Source organism: Mustela erminea, chromosome 17 (genome assembly GCF_009829155.1).
Source record: "Mustela erminea isolate mMusErm1 chromosome 17, mMusErm1.Pri, whole genome shotgun sequence".
Taxonomy (NCBI): Eukaryota; Metazoa; Chordata; class Mammalia; order Carnivora; family Mustelidae; genus Mustela; species Mustela erminea.
The window spans coordinates 70,592,391-70,615,309 of record NC_045630.1 but is presented as its reverse complement, the minus strand read 5'-3'; the positions used below and the strand labels follow the sequence as shown (position 1 = coordinate 70,615,309).

General features: G+C 49.5%; 2 protein-coding genes across 12 annotated transcripts; one reads left to right on the top strand and one right to left on the bottom strand.

The window, feature by feature from the left end:
- Window positions 1-506: 506 nt before the first annotated feature.
- On the top strand, window positions 507-22,739 carry CHTOP (chromatin target of PRMT1). Of its 11 annotated transcripts, XR_004280175.1 has the most exons (10): window positions 507-806; window positions 1,163-1,244; window positions 2,516-2,828; window positions 3,301-3,384; window positions 5,227-5,413; window positions 11,000-11,402; window positions 16,314-16,351; window positions 17,720-17,973; window positions 20,011-20,061; window positions 22,653-22,739. XR_004280175.1 is itself a non-coding variant. In XM_032318772.1 (7 exons), the coding sequence occupies exons 2-7, from the start codon at window positions 1,180-1,182 to the stop codon at window positions 8,344-8,346; spliced, it is 993 nt and encodes a 330-aa protein (XP_032174663.1). In that variant the 5' UTR covers window positions 512-806; window positions 1,163-1,179; the 3' UTR covers window positions 8,347-9,305. The 11 variants fall into 11 exon arrangements, 8 of the variants coding, with proteins under 8 accessions (XP_032174666.1, XP_032174663.1, XP_032174667.1 ...); XR_004280176.1 differs by lacking the exon at window positions 22,653-22,739 and having other exon boundaries at window positions 17,882-17,973; window positions 20,011-20,048; XR_004280177.1 differs by lacking the exons at window positions 20,011-20,061; window positions 22,653-22,739 and having other exon boundaries at window positions 17,720-17,986.
- LOC116576490 (ATP synthase subunit f, mitochondrial-like) lies at window positions 12,464-12,842 on the bottom strand. The gene has a single exon (XM_032318787.1). It carries the CDS (start codon window positions 12,828-12,830, stop codon window positions 12,525-12,527), a length of 306 nt encoding a protein of 101 aa, XP_032174678.1. The 5' UTR covers window positions 12,831-12,842; the 3' UTR covers window positions 12,464-12,524.
- Window positions 22,740-22,919: the final 180 nt, after the last annotated feature.

Sequence of the window (22,919 nt, the reverse complement as noted above, 5' to 3'; positions counted from 1 at the left end):
CCTCCACAGGGATTTAACAATATTCAGGACGAGAAAAACACGCACAGGCATTGATACTAGTGACTGGCGTAGGGTCCGGCGCCCTGGCCTTGCCCGGGGCGCCTGTGGGCGTCTACGGCTCTGCACAGCCGGGAGAGCGCCCGCGTCCAGAACCCGGGCCCAGGAGCTCGGGAAGAGGCATCGAAGCAAGTCCCGCGTATGGAGCTGCAGATGGTCGTCCTCAGCCGCGGCGCGGCGCCGCGAGGAAAAACAAACCTCTTTCTGCCCCAAGATCAAAACGGTTCTTAGCTGCCCAGGCTATAACCACGCTAACGGCCCGAGCACAGGCTCCAGCAGGGAGCTCGCGCACTGCCCACGCCCTGCCCACGCCCCTCCGTCCCCGCCTCTGCTAAGGCCCCGCCTTCTCCCCAGGCTCCGCCCCAACCCGTCGCGCAGGCGTAGGACTCCTCTTCTGCCCCTACCGCGCCGTGCGCGGATCTGACGTATGACGTAATTGCGTCGACGCCATTTTAGCCGGTCCCACTCGGTTCTGGGCGTGGCGGCCATTTTGTTTTGGGCAACGAGCGGGAGGAGTCGGAGGCGGCGGCAGTGGTGGCAGCGACGCAGGGCAGGAAAGGGCAGGCCGGGCGAGCAGGCAGACCGGCCGACCTGACAGCCGGCCGGCAGCAGCGAGCTAACCTAGCAGCCTAGCGCTTACACCTCTGACCAACCGCCCACCAAGTCAAGTCAGGTTCCGCCGGGCCCCGGCCCGCGCGCCGCAGCCGTGGTGGCAGCCCCGGGAGGCGCACTGGCGTCCGTTTCCTTCGGTGCGTTTCGGTGGCTCGGCGGGCCCGGGGGCGCGGAGCGGGGGTGGGGGGGTGGCCTCCCTCCGCCCGGGGCCGGCCCGCGTCACGCGCCGGTCGGGCCTCCCCGCGGGGACGGGGCTCCCGGTTGTGGGACGGGGGGGCGGGCGCTGAGAGGAAGCCCGCGTCGGGCTTCGTCCGGCCGGGTGTGCGGCCGCCGTGTGGGGCCTGCGGCGTCCGAGCCGCCTGCGAGTGTGCGCCCCGAGACGCCGGCCCGGGGGGACCTCCGGCGGCCGCCGCTGGCTGGGCCGGGTCGTGGACGCCTGCGGAGGCGGGGGGTCCTTGCTCTGACGGCGGCTTCTGCCTATTGTCCCCTGCAGATCCTCGGGATTTGAAGATGGCTGCTCAGTCGGCGCCGAAAGTTGTGCTAAAGAGCACCACCAAGATGTCTCTAAATGAGCGGTGAGGCAGCCAACAGCAGCTCAGCTCGTTCCTAAGAAAACATTCCTTACCTTGGCCCTGGGGTCCGGTGCACAAACACCAGTTTTAAGCTAAATACCAACAGAAGGCTACAGACCTCTGTTCTTAGGGGCCTCTTACGTGGTACACAGAGCGAATCGGGCGGTTGTTCCAAAACCCCTTGTCAGTAGGTGTTTGTGTTACGCTGTCTGAAGTCCTTGCCTGGTGGGATGTGTTCTGAGACTCCTCAGCCCTCCCTCTCGTTCACGTGTTGTTCCATGGATACAGGGGTGCCGCAGCTGGGCGGCTTGTCCCCTGGCTGCGGTCGGCTTGCTGCCCCGTCCGAGGCCAGCAGCTGCGTCTGGCCTGTAAGAGGCAGGCAGCAAGCCGTGGATATGTCCGAAGGCCCTGGAGAGCCGTTCTTGGGCCTTGTAAGAGGCACTTGCTTTGCTCCATTTCTCTTCCTTTCAGTTCTGCTTTTAGTTTGTTTCTCTGTTCGGTTCTTTCACAGTGAAGTGTCGCTCCTTTTCGTGCCATTGAACTTACTTGACAGAAATGGCAGGCGTGTCTTCACAAGCTGTTAAGCGACTGAACTAATCTGATTTTTCCAAAGCAATCGCTTGGCATTAGGAAAAGTAACCATTTGAAAGTAAGAAAAGGTGCTTGAAAGCGGTTTCTGTCTCCGAGCACTCTTAGACCGTGGGTTTATTTCGTTGGGGTTGATGTTTTTGCCCTTCCTGAAGCGTGTGTGCTGCTTACCTCAGGGCGTGAAGTACCGATTCTCCGTATCTGCGTGTCGCCAAGCGAGCGACTACGTCCGAAAATGAGATGCACTCCCATCATTCCTGTGGGTGGACTGTGCCTGCGCCGGGAGCGCGCTCGTCCTTTTCTGTTCGCCCTTACAGTGCACCCTCAGGTTCCCCCAAGGTTTGGCTTTCTTGTTTGTCTTTGAAGCTACCTTTTGTCTTTTGTTGTCATCATATCTGCTTATTGCGTGTTTTTCGTACCTTCCACCTCTCTCAAAAGCCGTTACTTGAGCCCTTGTTACCACTTTTGATTGAATGTGCTGCACTTAGCTGCATTTCTAAGTTTCTGATTCTTGCAAGTTTGTGGAAGCAGAGGAGTCTTAAACCCACTTCAGCCTTGATCTAAGTGTACCACTTTACTTAAAGTTCGTGGGATCTGGAGCTCCTGGTCTAGCAAGCCATGAAAATGCCAGTAAATGTTTTGTAATAAAGCTTTTATTTAAACATCCATTCTGTTCGACCTTGAAGCTTTACTAATATGCTGAAGAACAAACAGCCGATGCCAGTGAATATTCGGGCTTCGATGCAGCAACAACAGCAGCTAGCCAGTGCCAGAAACAGAAGACTGGCCCAGCAGATGGAGAATAGACCCTCTGTCCAGGCAGCATTAAAACTTAAGCAGGTGAGAGGACGGGTCCTGATGCTCCAGAAGCAGCTGGTGCTCTCTGTCAGGCAGTCCACTGAGGCTGTCAGGACGTGGAGGATGATTGCAAGTGGCTCAGGGCAAAAGCAGAAACTTCTCTGGAGGAAAGAGAAGTTCAGAGAATTCCCAGTTTGTCAGGTACCAATGAGTAACTTTTGTTGTCTTTCTCTTGTAGGTAGTTTGCCATCAAGTGTGATCTGTTCTATGTTATCAATGATTATTCATCTTTTTTTTTTTTTTTCCCTGATCCTTTGCCCTTAAAGTAGATTCACTGGAATTTACCACAGAGAAATTTTGGTTTCTCTCTTAGATGACCTTCAGATAAATCCTTTACTTACTCCATGTTAAATGACTTACAAATGAGGGAAATAATTTTGTTCTTTCTCCCCTAGCACAGGAAGTCTAAATAGCCTAAGCCAAAAGATTTCTAGTGCTAAAATATAGAAATAGTAGGGTGATCTTCATCTCCACAGCACCTGAGTTTTGTCAGGAAAATAGAGGGAGAGCATGGAATATTGAATGTAAGAATTGGTGGGTTTTCTTTCAAACTTCCAGTAAGAGATAACCCTTATTCAGATCTGAAATAAAACCTGCTCTTTATTATTCATAGACTTTATATGCAAGTCCGGACAATGGCTGTGGAAGGATATGTCCAAGCTGTGGCTGGGCGTCTGGAGGGCGATGCCATGCAACTGTAAGGACTTGAACTGGTAGCGCTGCATGGCTGTGCATAAATTCAGCAGTTAAATATAACACCCTCCCACCCCACCCTGAACTGTTGGGCTCACTGACCAAAAATAAACAAGGCCTTCTGCTTCAGCTACCTTAAGCCTTGGAGTTCCCGTATTTGTCCCTGATTCAGGAAAGCAGTAAAAAGGGCCCCACGGTTTTCCAAGAGTAGCTATTATAAATTGCTAAAGATAAGTCTCTGACACATCATTCCAAAGGATCTTTCTAGAAGAAGCTTTAAATATAAGCTGGGCAAAAAGTAGCCTCTGGAGCAGGGCTATCTGATAGAACTTTCCACAGTAAAGGAAATACTGTATATCTGCTCTCCAAATACGGTAGCCACTAGCCAGGTGTGAGTGCTGAGCCCTCAGAATGTGGCTAGTATGATTGAGGAGCTTTTTAAATTTTATTAACTTGTAATTTAAATAGCCACGTGTGGCTACCTTAGCATACAGTACAGCTCTGGAATGAAAACTAGGTGGCATAATAACATCTTGAAGCTTACCATTGCTGTTAGAGACTATGACTGATGGCCAGAAAGCAATAGGAAGGGAGAACTTCTAAGCACCGTGCATTATCTGCTGAGGCACGGATTTGGGGAGAAGGTACATACTCAGGATCATTGAACAGAAGGGATTTGTAGAACGATGTCCTGACCTCCTAATTGTGTGCTGTCAGGGGAGTGATACAACAGACTCTTACGGTTGGTTACGCTTGGGTGCATAATGTTCAGAGCCTGTCCCTCTGATTAGAAGCAGTTTATTAGCTTATGCTATAAAGCTAATAATAATAATTCACAGCTTATGGTTGGTGGTGGGGGGGAAGTCATTGGTAAGTCATTTACAGGTCAAGCCTGAGGATACACAGAATTTACTTTCACTCACCCTGACTGATGGCTTTATAGGAAAACAGGTTTGCTGGGGCCTCAGTTGTGTTCAAGGCTGCACAGTCACCTTTTCCTTTGAAGGAAAGGACATGTGGTCTCTGAGGGACAGATTATTGAAAATCTCCATTAGTGTTGTGTCCTTATTCTCAAATACGGCTCTGAGTTTTGTGAGTATAGGTTACCTGTCTTAATTCTGATACAAGGTACCTTTCTCTGTGGAGAAGATACAAGTATTTTGAATTAAAGTTTACAGTACTGGCTTACTGGAGCTGTTTGCCAGGGAAGACATGGAATTAATAGTGATTTAAGAAATGTAAGGAAAAGGAGGTTTGACTTTCTTGTGTTTACATCTTAAGGTAAAAAGTGGACCGTCTGGAGATAGATACTCAGAGGAAAAATGGAACACACTGGCCTCTGACTGAAAAATCTTGTTTTTAACTGACAAGAATTCAAATGAACTTATAATTTAAAATATTTCCCAGAGTGTGATGAACTTCCTATGGTGTTTGAGTAAGCCTTTGAAGACAGTGGTAGTCCTTGGGCAAGTATGAATCAAGTCGTATCGTTGTCAACCTGTGGTACAAAAACAGCAGAATCCAGGATTGGAAATGTGGAGTCCTTACTAAAACCTAAGTTCCAAGGAGTGGTGTATGGCTTCTGCCAAACTAGTGAGGTAATTTGTGTTGGTGCCAATGTCACGGGACCATAATTGAGCTTTCGTCAAGGCTCTGGATCAGAATTCATCCCTTACGTGATGTCCTGAGGCAAAGGCTAGTTTCTCGGTCAGGGTCTTTGTGATATCTGCGGCAGGTTAATCTCCCTCCACACAGCCATCCCACTTGCTTTTTCTCTGCACTTTGGGTTGCTGAATCCTGCTGGAATGCTTTTTTGATCTCAATCCCCCAACACCTTTTCTTCCAGAAGAGCTTAAAGCAGCGCCTGGGTAAGAGTAACATCCAGGCACGGTTAGGCCGACCCATAGGGACCCTGGCCAGGGGAGCAATCGGAGGACGAGGCCTACCCATAATCCAGAGAGGCTTACCCCGAGGAGGACTCCGTGGGGGACGTGCCACCAGAACCCTGCTTAGGGGCGGGATGTCGCTCCGAGGTCAGTGCTGTGTACCTGATAATTACTGGGCCTACCCCTCCCTTTTCTCTTGGGCTGCTGTGGACACATTTGTTTTAACATCTTGAAGCCTGAATTTGTATTAATATAATTAATGACTTTTTAAATCACATATTTTTAATAGTGCTGCATGTTTTTTCTCGATACCATTCCCTTTCTGATAATGTGCAATGGTGAGAGGCTATGACCTGCGTAACGACAGGTAATTCATGTCATCTCCATTCCGTCTAGACACCCTGCTGCTGCTTGACTCAGAGCACATGCAAGTTGTAGAAATAAGTCAGATCTCAGAAATACTGGCTCCCTTGGCCTATATCTTAACTAACCATCTCTGTGCTAGTGAAACACACTGTTAAATTTGGAAAAGAGAGGGCAGATTGACCCATAGCTGTGTGTTACATTTTGGGCACTGTTCAACTGTTCCCTGTGTTGTTCTTGTCCCTTGTAAGAATGTATGGAGAGCAGGAATTCTGTCATTCATTTTTAAATCTACCGTAATGCTAGGCACTTACCTGATTATTCAGTAGATATTTATTGTGTGTACTTACTAATTAACTCCCAGCTTCTTTCAAAAATGGGTTTGTGGTCAGACTTGTTGAATTGATAGAATAAAGAGCAGTTTGATCTGTTCTCACTCGTGTACAGCTTGCCCCACCCAATCTAAAAATTAACTGAATTAACTCTAATTTAACCTTCACCGCCTTCCTTTGGTTAGAGTCTGCTTTGTCTCTCTTGGATTTACCTGCATATACATTGTATGCCTCCTCTCCAAGGTCAAAACCTGCTCCGAGGTGGACGAGCCGTAGCTCCCCGAATGGGCTTAAGAAGAGGTGGTGTTCGAGGTCGTGGAGGTCCTGGGAGAGGGGGCCTAGGGCGTGGAGCTATGGGTCGTGGCGGAATCGGTGGTAGAGGTTAGTCAGCTACCAACTTCAGAGAATAGCTCCCCCTACTTCTCTCCCTTCAAAACTCAGAGCCGCCTTTTCTGCACAGCTTCAAGTCATAGGCAGGCTTGTTTGTTTGTCTTGTTTCGTTTTTTGAAACTGGCCTATTTTCTAAATCCACATGCTGGTAGTGCGAAAAGTCTGTCATGGGTTGTCCAAGAGCCAGTCAGGTACACGTCAGAGCCAGGTTCTTTTCCAGGTTCTTGTCATTTAGATCGTATTGTTCAATGACAGGATGGTCAGTTTGAGGTTTGAGGTTCTACCTTTCTGTGTCCCTGCCCCACCACCACACACCCCGTCCTTATCTCAAAACCCCATTTTGAGTCTAAAAATAAAGAAGAGGGAGATGTATAGAAATGAAGCTGAGCTGGATATTGACTTTGAAGCCAAGTTAAAGTCAAGGTAAAGTTTGCACCTACAGGAAATCAGAGATAACTTTTTTTTTGTTTTTAAGGATTTTATTTATTTGACAGAGACAGCAAGAGAGGGAACACAAGTAGGGGGGGCGGAGAGAGACACACGCAGGCTCCCCACTGAGCGGAGAGCCCGATGTGGGGCTCTGTCCCAGCACCCTGAGCCATCCAGGCACCCTTTTTTTTTTTTTTTTTTTTAAATCAAGGTAGAAAGCAAGAAGATACCATGTCAATTAACTGACTGACCCTTGTTGATCATGTTACCTTTGAGGCTTAGTGATACTTGTCTTGTGACCTCATGACCCAGATGGAAAAGAATTTCATGGTGTTGCTATCATTAATCCAAATCTTGTGGGGGTTTTTCTGATTTTAGAGCTTACTGGAAAACTCTCAGCAACACCTATGCAGGCGGGGGAAGAAAATCTGTTCCTGTAGCCCCTGTGTATATCTGCTTTGGTCCTTTTATATTGTGTGGTAGATCTTCCATAATTTATGACCTTGAAGTTGCCAAAGGATAATAACTGTTAAGAAAGGAAATTTAATAGCCAAGGACTTGTTTTCTTCTTTCCCATTACTCATTGTTGGCTTAATGAGTAAAGAACAAGCTAGTTTGGGTTTCAGGATGAAATAGCACATTTCCAAATTATGTTGACCTCTTTTCTGAGAGCACATCACAGGGCTGGGGGAGTCCAAAGTAGCTTTTCAGAAAGCTGCCTGTGTTTTCTTAAGTGCATTAAAACTCCCTCTCAGATAACCATAATTATAAGATGGCTGGAATCTGAGATAGAATTGGCTGGAACTCTAAATACATTGCCCGTCTTCTCACTTTGTTCCTATATCAGAATAACTCCTCAGTCTCCCGACATGGGATCAGCTCATTAGGTTTAATAAGTTTGAGAAGAGATGAGCTAATTTTCCAGAAAGATCTTTAGTAAGGCTTACTTTAAAAACTCTCTAGCCCTACACACCCCTGTTTCTCTGTGCCCTTGGTACTTCCTGTCTTACTTAGTGGGGTGACCTATAATGTATTTTAATTATGAACTTACATGGGTCTCAAACCTGAGATTTTTTTTTTTTTTTTTAAGGAGAGGTTGAGGTTCTTTAGTCAGTTATTTTCTCTTTGTCAACAGAATAAAGTCTTTAAATAGCATTTAGAGATGAGCATGTAAACAGGGATTCATTATGTGTGCTTTCCATGTGTTGCTTTCTACCCAGTGTGTTTCCTGTTTTTCCAGATTGCTCTCTGCCCTGCCCTTTCAGTCTTTCTCAGCTAGACCCCGCTGCTCTGAGGGGCATTTGCCATAACACCCATTAAACCTACTTGTAACTGTTTCCTTTTTTTCCCCTTGGGCCAGGTCGGGGGATGATAGGTCGGGGAAGAGGGGGCTTTGGAGGTCGAGGCCGAGGCCGTGGACGAGGGAGAGGTGCCCTCACTCGCCCTGTACTGACCAAGGAGCAGCTGGACAACCAGTTGGATGCGTACATGTCGAAAACAAAAGGACACCTGGATGCCGAGTTGGATGCCTACATGGCACAAACAGATCCAGAAACTAATGATTGAAACCTGCCCGCCCTCCTGTGAGAGACTCTTGTTCAAAAGTCACCACATCTGTAAATACCCTTGAGATAACAGATGGAGAAGAAGCCTGAACGATGCTGGGAGGACCTATCACGATAGGCCATGGACTTAACTTGCCACCAGTTTGTGCATTTAGTGTGTTCCTTTTACTTTTTTGATACTGTGTTGTATGAAACCCCTTTTTCCTCTGACGCGGGTTTTGTTTTGTTGTGTTTGGGGTTTTTACCCCCATTGCTCTGACTTCTCTTTGAACACGAATGTGGCGGACTCGTGGCTAGAACACCCTCTTCTCGTCTCTGTGTCCGCGTGAAAAAAGTCCCAGAAAGAGCCCATCAGTGTTCCTTCCTGATGGCCTAGGTTCTGTTCTATGTGACCTTTAATAGCCTCTTAGAAGTGTTTAGAAAACGTGCAGCTCAGAAATGAATTCTGCCGCACTAATACATCAGTGTAGTAAATTAGGGACACTGACATAGCCACAGGGCCACATAACAGGTTATACATGGTAACACCTGATTTGATTAAAGTCACTTCTGTGTACATTGACACCACACGACAAGTGTGCTGGGTTGGGTGTGTGCACTTCCTACGCTGAAATGAGGCCTGTAAACTTTGCTCTTGGCTTTGAATCATGTCCTAAGCTACTGTTAGGATGGCTTACACCTGCAACAGAGAGGAAATGGCCATTCGGTTTGGCAGATGTCTCGGAAAAAGGGATAGAATGGTCAGGTACCTTCTAGGAGTCCAAAGATTGCGTGCTAGAATGCTATTGTCCTTGTGTTTATCCCAAACCAGTCCTGGGCTTCTCCATTCATTGGCTTTGTTTGGCCCTGTCTTTATTTCCCTTTGAAGTTACAAGTTCAACCATATTCTGTCACCTGTTCAGTTTTCAGTGGAATCTTGTATTTCTGGTTCATCATAACAAGAAATTGTTCTCAAATCTAGTCAGGACTTTTTTTTTGTTGGGCTCCTTGAAATGCTCTGGTCCCTATGACAATATCATGACCTACCTCTTGTGGAATTCAGAGTCCTTAAATTCATAGGTATATTAAAATCAAGGGGGGGTGGTGCAGGTAGAGTTAGGACTTTGAGCCAGAAAGCAAAGAATTTGCCTTCTGAGTGACTCTGGCAGGAAGGTGATTAACCCCATATGAGAATGTTCTGGCCTGTTTGGGCCATAGGAAGCTCCCGCGTAATGATCTTTGGCACTATTCTGGACCCTGGCACCAGTGTCTCTCTTCCCCTGTTCTGTGGGAAAGAACCTGACCACCAGCCAAACCAGTTGCCAGTGAGATACATGGTTCCCTAAACTGTTGGGAGGTGTGTGTGGCACGCTGAGAAGGAGATTTTGGTCGAGACAGCCTGGACCTGAGTCCTATGTGTAGGACTTGGGCTTCTTAGCCTCTGGGTTGTGAGGCAAGTGGTTTGGTCCTATGGAAGAGAGAGATTGGGAAGACCAGGCAGTGGTAGAGATAGAACGATACTTTAAAAAATCGACTGGATCTGGTTTCCAAGTGTGTTCCCCTCTTTTCTGTTTATTAAAAATGGATGGTGAGGCTTGAGGTCTTCAGGTCAGGTGGGTGTTAATATGTGATTGGGGCAGAAAGTGTTTTTATTTGGGCAAGGCAAGTTGTGAGGATCGTCCCTTAGGTAGACCCAGACTCTGGTCCACCCCTACGACTTGTGAGAGAGTTGGCTCTTCGCAGTGGACAGGCTACCACTGCAAACAATCTCCACTGGTTATATCAGGCACTTCCCAGGACACCTTTGGGAAGGACGGGGAACTGCGGGTTGTGTAGGTCCCTTACCCTCTTGACACAACTTTGGGTGACCCATCTCTTGGGGTTATTACACAGTCCTCGTAGGTAGGCGCATGCCTGCAAATAGGACAATTTATTTTAGAGCGAGCACAAGGCAGGGGGAGGAGAATCCAAGCAGACCCCTCTGATCACAGAGCACCAGACTCCACTCCAGGACCTGAGCTGAAACAGACGCTTAAACTGAGCCACCCAAGTGCCCTGATCTGGTGGCTTTGAACCACTTACTACCCCCCACCATCGCCCCCACCTGCCTTCAGTGCACTGAGATCCTCTTAAAAAGATTCATAGGGACGCCTGGGTGGCTCAGTGGGTTAAGCCTCTGCCTTCGGTTCAGGTCATGATCCCAGGGTCCTGGGATCGAGTCCCACATCGGGCTCTAAAAGACAAAAAACTCGTAGAAGGTTTTGAGGCATATGTGAGGAAGAGGGAACATGGTGAAGGGGAGGGGTCGCAGTGCCCCCCACACCTGTCTGCCCATGTTCCCCCTTCTCTTACTTGCAGTGCCCCACATTTGACTATGTCAGGGTGAAAGCAAAATGAGGGAGTTGGGAAATGGGAGAGCAGGGCGCTGGAATGGGGGCACTGGGCCTCCCTGCACTGCCTTCCGGTTCATTGATGGAATTCACTTGGGAGGTTCATTTCCGGGCAGTCCTGAATGTTTCCATCCCCTGAGCCCTAGAAGAGAAGGGTTGGGGGCGCTCTGCTGAGTGTGGTTTAGTTGCTCCCTCGTAGGTCAGCCTCTTCTATCCCAGACTGCCTCTTCCCAGGGTGCTTCCAGCCCCAGCATCCTGCTGACTCCAGGCTCCTCTTGCCCACAGGTGGCCGTTGGGAGGACTTGCCCCATGTCCCCTACACCCATCTCTTGCCGTGGAGTGAGCTAAGACCAAGTTGGGGCTGCCGTTTCCAGCATCTGCGTGAACCCTCGCTGTGAACCCTGAGGCGGGCGGGGCAGGGGAGCTCCACTAGATCCATCCTGCCTCCTGAAGAAGTGCATTTCCAGTATTGGGCACAAGGAGCTCCAAACCAGCCTCAGGCTCTCCAGGCCCTCCTGCTGCTCATGGCCGTTCTCAGCATCTCCTGAGTCCTATGCCCGCATCTTCCACCTTCACTCCCAGCTGAGTGCCCAGAGTAGAGCGGGGCATGAAGGTTGATCCCTGTTCCTGGGTCAGCCTTTCATTCAGCCACCATCTGCCGAGGGCCTGCTGTGCAGACACTGACAAGGTGCGGTTTGTTAGGATCCCTAGGGCCCCGGCTGGCCCAGTAGTGAGCATGAGCTCAGTAGTGATCTCAGGGTTGTGAGTTCAAGCCCCACTTTGGGTGTAGAAATTATTTTTTTTAAGATTTTTTATTCATTTGACAGATCACAATAGGGAGAGGGGCAGGCAGATAGAGGTTCAGGAAGCTGGCTCCCCACTGAGCAGAGAGCCTGATGCGGGCTGGAGATCAGGACCTGAGCGGAAGGCAGAGGCTCAAACCACTGAGCCATCCAGTCAATCCTAGAAAGTTTTTTTTTTTTTTTTTTAAAGATTTTATTTATTTGTCAGAGAGAGAGAGAGAGTGAGAGCAAGCACAGGCAGACAGAGTGGAAGGCAGAGGCAGAGGGAGAAGTAGGCTCCCTGCGGAGCAAGGAGCCCGATGTGGGACTCGATCCCAGTACGCTGGGACCATGACCTGAGCCGAAGGCAGCTGCTTAACCAACTGAGCCACCCAGGCGTCCCAATCCTAGAAAGTTTTTAAACAAAAATTTTTTTAAGATTTTATTTGAGGGCGCCTGGGTGGCTCAGTGGGTTAGGCCACCACCTTCGGCTCAGGTCATGATCTCAGGGTCCTGGGATCGAGCCCCGCATCGGGCTCTCTGCTCAGCAGGGAGCCTGCTTCCCTCTCTCTCTCTCTCTCTCTCTCTGCCTGCCTCTCCATCTTGTGATCTCTCCCTGTCAAATGAATAAATAAAATCTTTAAAAAAATTAAAATAATAAAAATTAAAAATTAAAAAAAAATTTTGAGAGAGCACAAGCAGGGTGGGGGTGTGCAGGAGGAGAGGGAAAAGCAGATTCCCTGCTGAACAGTAATCCCAATGCAGGCCTAGAGCCCAATGTGAGACTTGATCCCAGGACCCTGGGATCATGACCTGGGTTAAAAAAAAAAAAAAAAAAAAAATTTAAAAGGAGCTCTTGGCACTGCGGAGAAGAGATTGGTGAGCTAGAACTTGAAAGTTAAGGGACAGTTCGGGGTGCCTGGGTGGCTCAGTGGGTTAAGCATCTTTTTCTTTTTCCGAGTACCAGTTGGACGTTAATTCTGAATTAGGATATGAAAGGATTCAAGGGTGCCAAGCAAAGGTCACGGTCAGGAATGCCGCGCGTGTGCCTCCACACTGGGCCCTCTGCAGTGGTACTTGCGGGAGCCGCTCTGTTTGAGTTCCTTAAAACAACGAAAGTAGTTGAAGACCACATAAGCTGCCAGCACCATAGAAATCCCAGCGACGCCCCCTTTCTTCACATTGACATACTTGTTGTAATACCGGTAGTAACCTCTTTGAAATGCGCCAGCAATGCTCTTAGGGGTGAAATCCCGCGTCAGTATCCAGCTGGGCAGCTCTCCTAGTTTCACATCCAAGAGCTTCTTCTCCTTCAAGGGTACAACTGACGCCATCTTGGAGTCCTGGGTGTCACATCTTTTTTTTTTTTTTAAAGATTTTCTTTATTTGACGGCACAAGTAGAGGGAAGTAAGTCATAGGCAGAGGCAAGGGGAGAAGCAGGCTTCCCGCTGAGCAGGGAGCCTGAAGAGGGGGTCAATCCCAGGATCCTGAGATCATGACCTGAGCCCAACACAGGCACCTAACCAACTGAGCCTCCCAGGCGCCCCAAGCTGCTGACTTTTGATCTCAGCTCAGGCCTTGATCAGGGTCATGAGTTCAAGCCCCACTTTGGGCTCCACACTGGAGCCTACTTAAAAAAAAGAAAAGTCAAGGGGAAGTTTGACGGAGAAAGGGGAAGAATCTCCCAAGAACAAAGAACAATACAAAGGTACAGAAGCCTAACTGTGCTGCGTGCTGGGGAGCGTGTGTTCCATGGGTCTCCAAGCCAGCGTGGGAGACACGGCTGACGAGATCAGGTAGCCCAGAGCCTGTCGCCAGAGAGCCTGGGCTTCATGCTTCCGGCGCTGGGGAGTCACTGTGGAAGGGAGCCCGTTGGATGGTCTACACAGCTGCCAGTGGGAGGCCCAGACGGGCTGGCGGGAGTCGGATTGCCGGAGGGGCCGTGAACCTGGGCCAGCGCAGGGTGGCTGCAGAGAAGGCCACACCCTCAGCGGTTTCCACGCGGCCATCTGGGTGTCTGTCAGACGTGAGAAGGCAGACGGGGTGGCCTCCATGAGCTGCCAGAGGCAGCCCGGCATGTGTAGCTCCCTGTTCCCGGGACACCCCCATGACGGCTGATCTGGAACAATCCAGTCCAGCCTCCACCATAGCCTCCTTCTCCCCACGGTGCCAGACCTTTCCTCCCCTGTGACTGAGCCCCCCAGGTGTTCCCATCTCCAGCCTCTTAATAGGAATCTCCACACCTCCAGGATCCTGATGTTCTACTTCCCGTTTTTACATGGTCATGACAGTAGGAGAGAGGTTCAGGTGCCAGCTGGCTACCCTTTACTGCTGCCTGGGTGGGCTCTCCGCCTGCTGCACTATAGGCTGACTAGGGAGGGCCCTGACTGAGCACATGGCCCAGGGGTAAAGGACAGCAGGAGAGGGGGACGCTTCCAGGTGGAGAGGGAGGCAAGGACAGCTCTGGGGCCGGTGATGGTGACAGCCGTCCTCAGTCACGGTCCTCTTACAGTGCAGGTCAGGCAGGCCGGCAGACCTGGGGTACATAAGGCCCCGGGAAACCTGTTCTAGAAGATTCATTTGGTTCTCTATTGAGCTTCATTTATTAGATTTCTTTATCCTTTAGTGTAAGGTGACTATTTGCTTAAGATTTAAACATATCTATGGTGTGATCTTGGGGTTTATAGTAAGAAATATTTAAGGCGCCTGTATAGCTTAGCTGGTTAGGCACCTGCCTTCGGCTCAGGTTGTGATCCCATCGGGCTCCCTGCTCTGCGGGGAGCCTGCTTCTTTCTCTTCCTTTCCCTTTGCCCCTCTCTCTCTCTCTCTCTCTCTGAAATAAGTAAAATCAAGAAAGGGAAAAGAGGGAAGGAAGGAAGGAAGGAAGGAAGGAATGGATGGGGAAAGGAAGATGTATCTGGTCTTCTCCTGGCACAGAACTCCTAAAACCTGGAAAATTCTTGTGATGAGAGCGATAAAGGGCCTATTGTTCTGTTAAATTTGACTTTCCAAAAGCCCCAAGTTAGCCTTAAGTGGGAGGCTGATCTCCGGGGAACCAGCCCTGTGTTGGGACCTCCAGCCCCATCGTCCCATCCACGCCCCAGCGTCCAGGAGAGGGACTGGAGGTCCCAGCCCCGGTGGCCAAGCCATTACGCCTGGGTAATGAAGGACGGGGTTCAGGGAGCCTCAGGATTGGTGAGCGCATGGGGAATCGGGGGGGGGGGCCGGGGTACCCGGAGGGCCGGATGCTCTCCACTCCTCCCCACACGTACCCACCTCTGCGTCTCTCCACCTGCTCCTCCTGAGTTCTGTCCTTTCCCAATAAACCAGCATCTAGTAAGGAAAATGCTTCTCTGCCATCCGAGAGTCGCTGTAGCCAATCCCCTGCACCCACGGAGGGGGTGGTGGGACCCTCCGGTCTGCACCCGGTCAGCCAGAGGCGCAGGGGACCAGCTGGGCTTGCAGCTGCTGTCTGAAGGTGGGGAGGCGGTCCTGTGGGACTGAACGCGTCATCTGTGGCATCTGACGCCGTCTGCGGGGAGGTGGAGCCGGAGTGGAGTTGAATTCTCAGTGATGGGAGGTGGAGCTGGAAAGCGATCTGCAAGTCTTGGGTAAAACTGAGGATGGGACAAAAGGCAGCAGACAAAGCTGAAGCTGACCCGGGAACCTCCCCACCACGTGACTTGTGTGACCTTCCTCAGACACTCCTGGCTGCCCTAAAGGAAAAACAGATAGTTATCTTTAGAGATCACAATCCTACAAGACCTGAGCCTCCCTCAGAAAGGAAGAAGCTTTCTTACCAGTAGCCTAACTTCCAGAGACTCATAACTCCGTTTCCTGAAGCCCTAACATCACCCTCCCCTCCATAAAATTGAGGGACACTGAGGCAGAAGGAAATGTAAATCAAATTGAGTATCTTTTAAACCCACAGTCCATTGATAAGGGTGTGTGATAAGAGGAATGTAACATTAGTCCAGGAAGCTCCCAACTATCTTACTGTTAGTGCCTTACAAGAGTGGAAACGACCTTAACTTGACGATATCAAGGCCTCTGGTATCCTGTGAGTCTTCTTTAATTTATGAAAGTTCTTTCTCAAAACCTCCCTTTTCTTCTTACCTCTCCCCACTCCATAGTATATAATCAGCACCCCCTCACCGCCCCGGGGCAGCGGCTTTTTCTGCCCACGGTCCTGTCCCCGTGCTTTAATAAGCCACCATTTTGCACCAAAGATGTCTCACGAATTCTTTCTTGGTCATTGGCTCTGGACCTCACCCCACCGAACGTCACCTATATTCCAAAACCACATCAAAATGAGCTCTTCCAAAATGCCTAAAGCTTTATCCTTTGCACTTTAACCTGTTAAATTCTGCTTAAACCTGTTTTATGCCCAAACAGAGGCACTTGGGCCAAGTCACCAAACCAGGGCTTTATACGTAACGTAATTGCAGTTCCTACCTCCCCCGGAAACGGAGTCTTAACTGGTGAGTCTGGAATTGTCTAGTCCGCACCAGCAGGGCCATCTGTCACAAGGGCCCTCTCCATCCCCCCACACCCCCAGGGGAAGGTGAGGTCACCTGCAGGCCAAGACCCTTCCCCCTTCCTGTGCCCCTCAAGGGAAGGTGACCTTGCCCAGAGCAGTCCTTTCTTTTACCAAGAACTTGTTGCCCCGCCCTCCTTCCTACAAAACCCTTCCCCGCCGCAGGGCTGCTCAGGGCGCCCCTCTCCTTGCTCGGTGGTATGGTTCTTGGTTCATGAATTGCTTAATAAAGCCAATCAGATCTCCAGATTTACTCAGTTGAATTTTGTTTTTTAACAGGTTTTACAGAAACTCTGACATCTGGTAACAGCGTGAAGGTCAGTGCTGGCTAAATTACTCATTCTTTAAATGTTTATCAAATTCCAGGCATACCAGGTGTTTGGGGAAGGAAAGCCCTCCTGCTTGCACTCTGTAACACACACAGCAGTGGCCCTCCTGTTCTGGACTGTTCTATAGAGGCTGCAGGAGGTCATAAGAACGGCCCCATTCTCCGGGGCGCCGGGGTGGTTCAGTCAGTTAGCATCTGCCTTGCTCTGTCTTGGGCTCAGGTCAGGATCCTGGGGTCTTGGGACCCAAGAATCTGTCTGGTTCTCTGCTCAGCGGGAAGTCCGCTTCTTGAACCTCTTTCTCCCTCTACCCCTCCCCACTGCTCATGCTCCCCCTACCCCTCTCTTCCTCTCTCTCAAGTAAATACATTAAAAACAACAACAACCCCTTGGGCGCCTGGGTGGCTCAGTGGGTTAAGCCGCTGCCTTCGGCTCAGGTCATGATCTCAGCGTCCTGGGATCGAGCCCCGCATCGGGCTCTCTGCTCGGCGGGGAGCCTGCTTCCCTCTCTCTCTCTCTGCCTGCCTCTCCGACTACTTGTGATTTCTCTCTGTCAAATAAATAAATAAAATCTTAAAAAACAACAACAACAACCCCAACTCTGCCCTCTATCCTGGGTCCCCTGAGCGGTGCTGAGGTGAACCCACCCCCCTCTTGCTGGTCCTAAGGAGGCGCCACAGGGAGTTGTCCTGGCTCAGGTGGCACAGCCCCACCGTGCCCTTTGACCTGCAGACTCGGTGTGCCCCCCCCACCCAGTGGGGAGCCTGGGTGGGGCAGGGGCCGGTCAAGGTTCTCAGAGGCCCTGCTATAGCTGGGAAGAGGGGCCTGAGAGTCAGGTCCAGATAAGGGACAGGGATTCACTCATCCCGCCCCCCCCCCACCTTTCTGGAAGGTCAGAAGTTGGTTTAGGGAACCCTGCAACACTTTAGTGGTGGAGCCGAAGGCAGCAGCCCTGGGCTGGGTGTGGAAAGGGCTAGAGCAGGCAGTGAGGCCTGGGATTCCAGCTTTTCCCCTGAAACTGATGTTTCTAGAGAGTTCCTGTCCCCGCATGCCCCACGGATGGGTTCCTGTAGTGAGTACGAACCTTTAATAAATAAAGTGTAATAAATAAATGAATAAGTAAATAATATATAGTAAGTGCAAACCCCTACTAAATGAAAAACAGGAACAAATTGCAAACTAACCACATAGCAAGTAAGCCTAGACCATATGCGTGTAGTGATAAGATTAGCGTGGAGTAAAAAGTTGTAAATATTCTTAACTTATGCGAAATATCGTAGACCAAAACATGTTTTCAACATGTGTGTGTTTTTGGTGTGTAAGCATAAGAAAAACAAGTGATGTAATGTGTTTATGAAGGAGACTTAGCACAGTATATAAAGAGGCATCGGGATGGACTGAGGTGAAGCGAGTTCCCTGTCGGGAGAACGTCATCACCGGTGCTACCGACGCCCCGACAGCTTCGTTGCCGACCACTCGCTGGCTCTCAGTCTCAACTTCTGCGGTGACCTCTCTGTCTAGATTGTGAGGCGACGTCTCCTTCTCCGTGACAACGTCAGCGGACCGTGACCGGACCACGATAGTGGTGCGGACCTCGTCCCAATAAAGATCAAGTGAGTTACATCATATCCATCTCTCTATCTCTTCTTTACACGTCGCGACCTCCTGGCGGGACGCAGGGGTTTTGCTCGCGTCAGTTCCCTGGTCAGACCTCGATCTGGTGTAGACTCCAGGACTCCATTTATCACAAAGGAGACAGAAGCTGAGGGTGGTCCTGGCCTTGGCAGCCCTCCAGAGCAGGCCCGTATGAGAAGGCGGCAGAGGCCTGTCCTTTTATCTTTCTAGCTTTCCCCCATCTCTTCTTCCTTCTCGGGTTGCTACCTGGCTTCTCCCAGAAATGAAATTCCTTTAGAGGATGTGCTCACAGTTTGTTAAAGAGCAAAAATTCAACTGAGTAAATCTGGAGATCTCATTGGTTTTATTATTTTTTTAAGATTTTATTTATTTATTTGACAGAGATCACAAGTAGGCAGAGAGGCAGGCAGAGAGAGAGGAGGAAGCAGGCTCCCTGCTGAGCAGAGAGCCCGATGCGGGGCTCGATCCCAGGACTCCAAGTTCATGACCTGAGCCACCCAGGAGCCCCATGGAGATCTCATTGGCTTTATTAAGCAATTCACGAACCAAGAACCATACCACCTGTAAGGGCCTACTTAGCCAGAGCGAGCCATTCTATTGTTTATGCAATAAACTTAGGTTGACCCTGCCCCGTCCCCCAGAGGAACTTACTTAGAAACAAGTCTGGGAAACCAGTAAAATATGACTGACCAGCCCCTGATAACAGAGCCCATATACCAGGACATGTCAGGTCAGGGGGAGGTGACAGAGCCCAGAATTCAAGGATGAGTCAAGCCAGGTGGAGACACCCTATCGGGAAAGCACCTCCCTAACCACCCAAGAATGTGGGCCCTGCCTTTTGGGTGCCTTTTGGGCACCAATTCTGACCAGAGTGGTAGGCTAGTTCAAATAGCTACTGTGGGGGGAACTGTAATTCAGTCGGCCGCCCGTGTGTGGCCAGGCTCAACCACAAGGCCTCTACTCTATAAAAGTTAGTCTGTGAGGCTGGGAGGGGTCGCCTCTTTGCAAGAGACGGCCCTGGCCGGTCAGTTTGATTCTCGACGCTTGGTGCGAAATAAAGCTTTGCTTGACCTTCGCTTTGTATCAGTCTCGCTCCTTTGACCTTGGACCCAACACGACCGAGAAAGGAGAGGGGTGCCCTGAGCAGCCCTGCGGAGGGGAAGGGTTTTGTAGGAAGGAGGGCGGGGCAACAAGTTCTTGGTAAAAGAAAGGACTGCTCTGGGCAAGGTCACCTTCCCTTGAGGGAAACGGGAAGGCGGAAGGGTCTTGGCCTGCAGGTGACCTCACCTTCCCCTGGGGGTGTGGGGGGATGGAGAGGGCCCTTGTGACAGATGGCCCTGCTGGTGCGGACTAGACAATTCCAGACTCACCAGTTAAGACTCCGTTTCCGGGGGAGGTAGGAACTGCAATTACGTTACGTATAAGGCCCAGGTCTTGGGGCACCTGGGTGGCTCAGTTGTTAAGCTTCTGCCTTCAGCTCGGGTCCTGATCCCGGAGTCCTGAGATCAAGAACCTGTATTGGGCTCCCTGCTCAGCGGGAAGCCTAACTTCTCCCTCTCCCCCTGCTTGTGTTCCCTCTCTCACTGTGTCTCTCTCTGTCAAATAAATAAAATCTTAAAAATAAAAATAAAATATAGCCCAGGTCTGGTGACTTAGCTTGACATAAGTGACCCCATCTTAAGCCCTTGGTATTTTTTTTTTTTTTAAAGATTTTATTTATTTATTTGACAGAGAGAGATCACAAATAGGCAGAGGCAGGCAGAGAGAGAGAGGAGGAAGCAGACTCCCTGCCGAGCAAGGAGCCCGACGTGGGACTCGATCCCAGGACCCTGAGATCATGACCTGAGCCGAAGGCAGCGGCTTAACCCACTGAGCCACCCAGGCGCCCAGCCCTTGGTATTTTCTACAGACCCTTGCCTGGTCTCCCTTACATAGGTGTCTAAGAAACCATGGCAAGATGGCTTCTAATGTCCCTTTCAGAATAAAATAAAATAAAATAATAAAATCTCTTTCAGGGCACCTGCGTGGCTCAGCTGGTGGAGCAGGAGACTCTTGATCTTGAGGTGGTGAGTTCAAGCCCCATGCTGGGGTAGAGATTACGTTAAAAAATAAATAGAGGCACCTGGGTGGCTCAGTCGATTAAGGGTCTGCCTTTGGCTCAGGTCATCATCCCAGGGTCCCGAGATTGAGCCCTGCACTTGGCTCCCTGCTTGGCAAGGAGTCTACTTCTCTGTCTCCCTCTGCCCCTCCACATTCTCTCTCTCTCTCTCACTTGCTCTCTTTCTCAAATAAATAAAGTCTTTAAAAATAAATAAATTGGGGCGCCTGGATGGCTCAGTCGGTTAAGTGGCTGCCTTCGGCTCATGTCATGATCCCAGGGTCCTGGATCAAGCCCCATATCGGGCTCTCTGCTCATTGGAGAGCCTGCTTCCCCCTCTCCCTCTGCCTGCTGCTCTGCCTACTTGTGATCTCTCTCTCTCTCTGTGTCAAATAAATAAATAAAATCTTTAAATAAAACAAAATAAAAATAAAAATAAATTAATTAATACAACAAAGTCCCTTTCAGCATTTGTAGTCTTTGAGCAGGTTATTATGTAATGTGATGTTACAGAGTGCAGATTAACCTGGGGGGTAGAGAAACTGCAGGCAAGATAAATCAAGAGGTGTTGTAGTGCCCTCAGGAGAGATCAGAGCTAACTGGAAGTGATAGGAAGAGTGGAAAGGAAAGCATACAAAGAGAGCAGGAGTGATTTTTCGCAGAGAACCAGCCTTTGAAGTAGGATTACCAGATAGATACTTATACTCCAAAATTATTTGTTGTTGGAATGTCTGGATGGCTCAGTTGGTTAGGTGTCTGACTCTTTAAAAAAAAAAAATAAGATTTGATTTTACTTTACTTTATTAAGATTTCACTTGACAGGGAGAGACAGAGCACAAACAGGGGAGCAGCAGAGGGAGAAGAAGGCTCCCCACTGAGCAACGAACCTGACACAGGGCTCGATCCCAGGACCCCCAAGATCATGACCAGAGCCAAAGGCAGCCACCCAAGTCCCCCTAAACATTTTTTTTATTTACTTGAGAGAGAGGGAGCACCAGCAGGGAGAAGAGAGAGAAGCAAGCTCCCTGCTTAGGGAGCCTGATGCAGGGCTTGATCTCAAGATCCTGGGATCATGACCAGAGCTAAAGGCAGATGTTTAACTAACTGAGGCACCCAGGCATCCCAGGCATCTGACTCTTGACATTGGCTTGGGTCACGATCTCAGAGTTGTGAGATGGAGCCCATTATCAGGACCCATGCTCAGCAGGGAGTATGGGAATCTCTCTGCTCCCGTCTACTCTCTCGAAAATAAATAAATAAATAAATAAATAAATAAATAAAACCTAAAAAAAAAAAAAAAGGAAAGAAATTGTTTATCTGAAATTCAACTTTACCTAGTATCCCAGGTTTTTTTTTTTTATTGTTCCATTTTACAAATTTTACAACCTTACTTCAAAAAGGTACCTGAAATGTGGCCAACTTGGGGGCATCTTGTCTAGACACTGAGCCACTAACCTCCTTTCCCAACCCAGACCAGCCCTTGGTCTCTCTCCTGTACAGGCCTCAAGGACTTAGCCCTTATTCCTTCCTCTTCAACACTATCACCACTCTATCCTCTGGGCTTCGTCCTCGCTAGGCCTGTTCCAGTTACCTTAGCTACCACCTTCCCATTGCTGACTCCCATAATAAGCCTCCAGATTCTCAGAAGACTTTGAGCTCTGATTACTAGAGGGAAAGATACAGAGAAATAAACAACAAAAAGCGTACAAAGCTTTAAAAGCTATCACACTTGGAGCCCTAGTTTCCTAGCTGTGGACCACCAGTCTCTCACAGTGATTTCTTTTTTTTATTTTTAAAAAAATTTTGGGGCGCCTGGATGGCTCAGTGGGTTAAGCCTCTGCCTTCGGCTTGGGTGATGATCTCAGGGCCCTGGGATAGAGCCCCGCATCGGGCTCTCTGCTCAGTGGGGAGACTGCTTCCTCCTCTCTCTCTGCTTCTCTGCCTACTTGTGATCTCTGTCAAATAAATAAATAAAATCTTTAAAAAAATTTTTTTTACTTTTTAAAATTTATTTATTTGACAGAGAGCATGAAAGGGAGAGTACAAGCAGGGCGAGAGGCAGAGGGAGAGAGAAAAGCAGGCTCCCCGGTGAGCAGGAACCCCCCCCCCCCACCCCATGCGCTACTTGATCCCAGGACCCCAGGATCATGACCAGAGTTGAAGGCAGTCACTTGACCAACTGAGCCACCCAGGCGCCCTCCCACAGTGATTTAAACACCTCTCCTCTTTCATTCCTGAGGATGAAGCTCAAGGCTGAACAGTCTGGTGCCACTTATCTCTGGGGACCCCTTTGCCCTCCAGGAGCACGTCCACACACACCTTACCCCATGGCCACAGGACTGTGAGCCACTGGAACACTCCAGAGCTTAAGACACTGTGCCTTGGGTTGAGAATTCAACAAGACGGTAAACTAAGGAAAGCCATGAAAAGCACAACAAAACTAAGGAAACATTTTGAAGAAAGGAAAAAATGAAAATATGGAAGCACATGTAGGGTTTAAATTTTGCTTTACTGTGGCAAAATACACATAAAATGTACTACTTAAACCATTTTTAACAGTTCAGTGGCGTTAAGCGAATGCACATTACGGCGTCATCATTCCTCATCTCTAGAACTTCATCATCCCGTACTGAAACTCGACCCATTACGCAGGAACTCCCCTGGCAACCCTGTTCTGAGAAGGAACCAAAAGCACATTTGATCTCCACGAATTTGACTGCTCTGCTCTGGGTCCTTCGTGCAATAACCCGACAGTACTGCTTAGTTCACTCAGCAGAGCGTCCAAGGCTCATCCACGCGGCAGGGGTAACGACTTCATTCCCTTGT

Coding starts and splice junctions, on each gene's coding strand:
- LOC116576490 (XM_032318787.1), bottom strand. CDS start 12,830: ATGGCGTCAGTTGTACCCTTGAAGGAGAAGAAGCTCTTGGATGTGAAA.
- CHTOP (XM_032318772.1), top strand. CDS start 1,180: ATGGCTGCTCAGTCGGCGCCGAAAGTTGTGCTAAAGAGCACCACCAAG. Junction 2,829..3,300: donor GAGAATTCCCAGTTTGTCAG/GTACCAATGAGT, acceptor TATTATTCATAG/ACTTTATATGCAAGTCCGGA. Junction 5,414..6,204: donor GGGCGGGATGTCGCTCCGAG/GTCAGTGCTGTG, acceptor CTCCTCTCCAAG/GTCAAAACCTGCTCCGAGGT.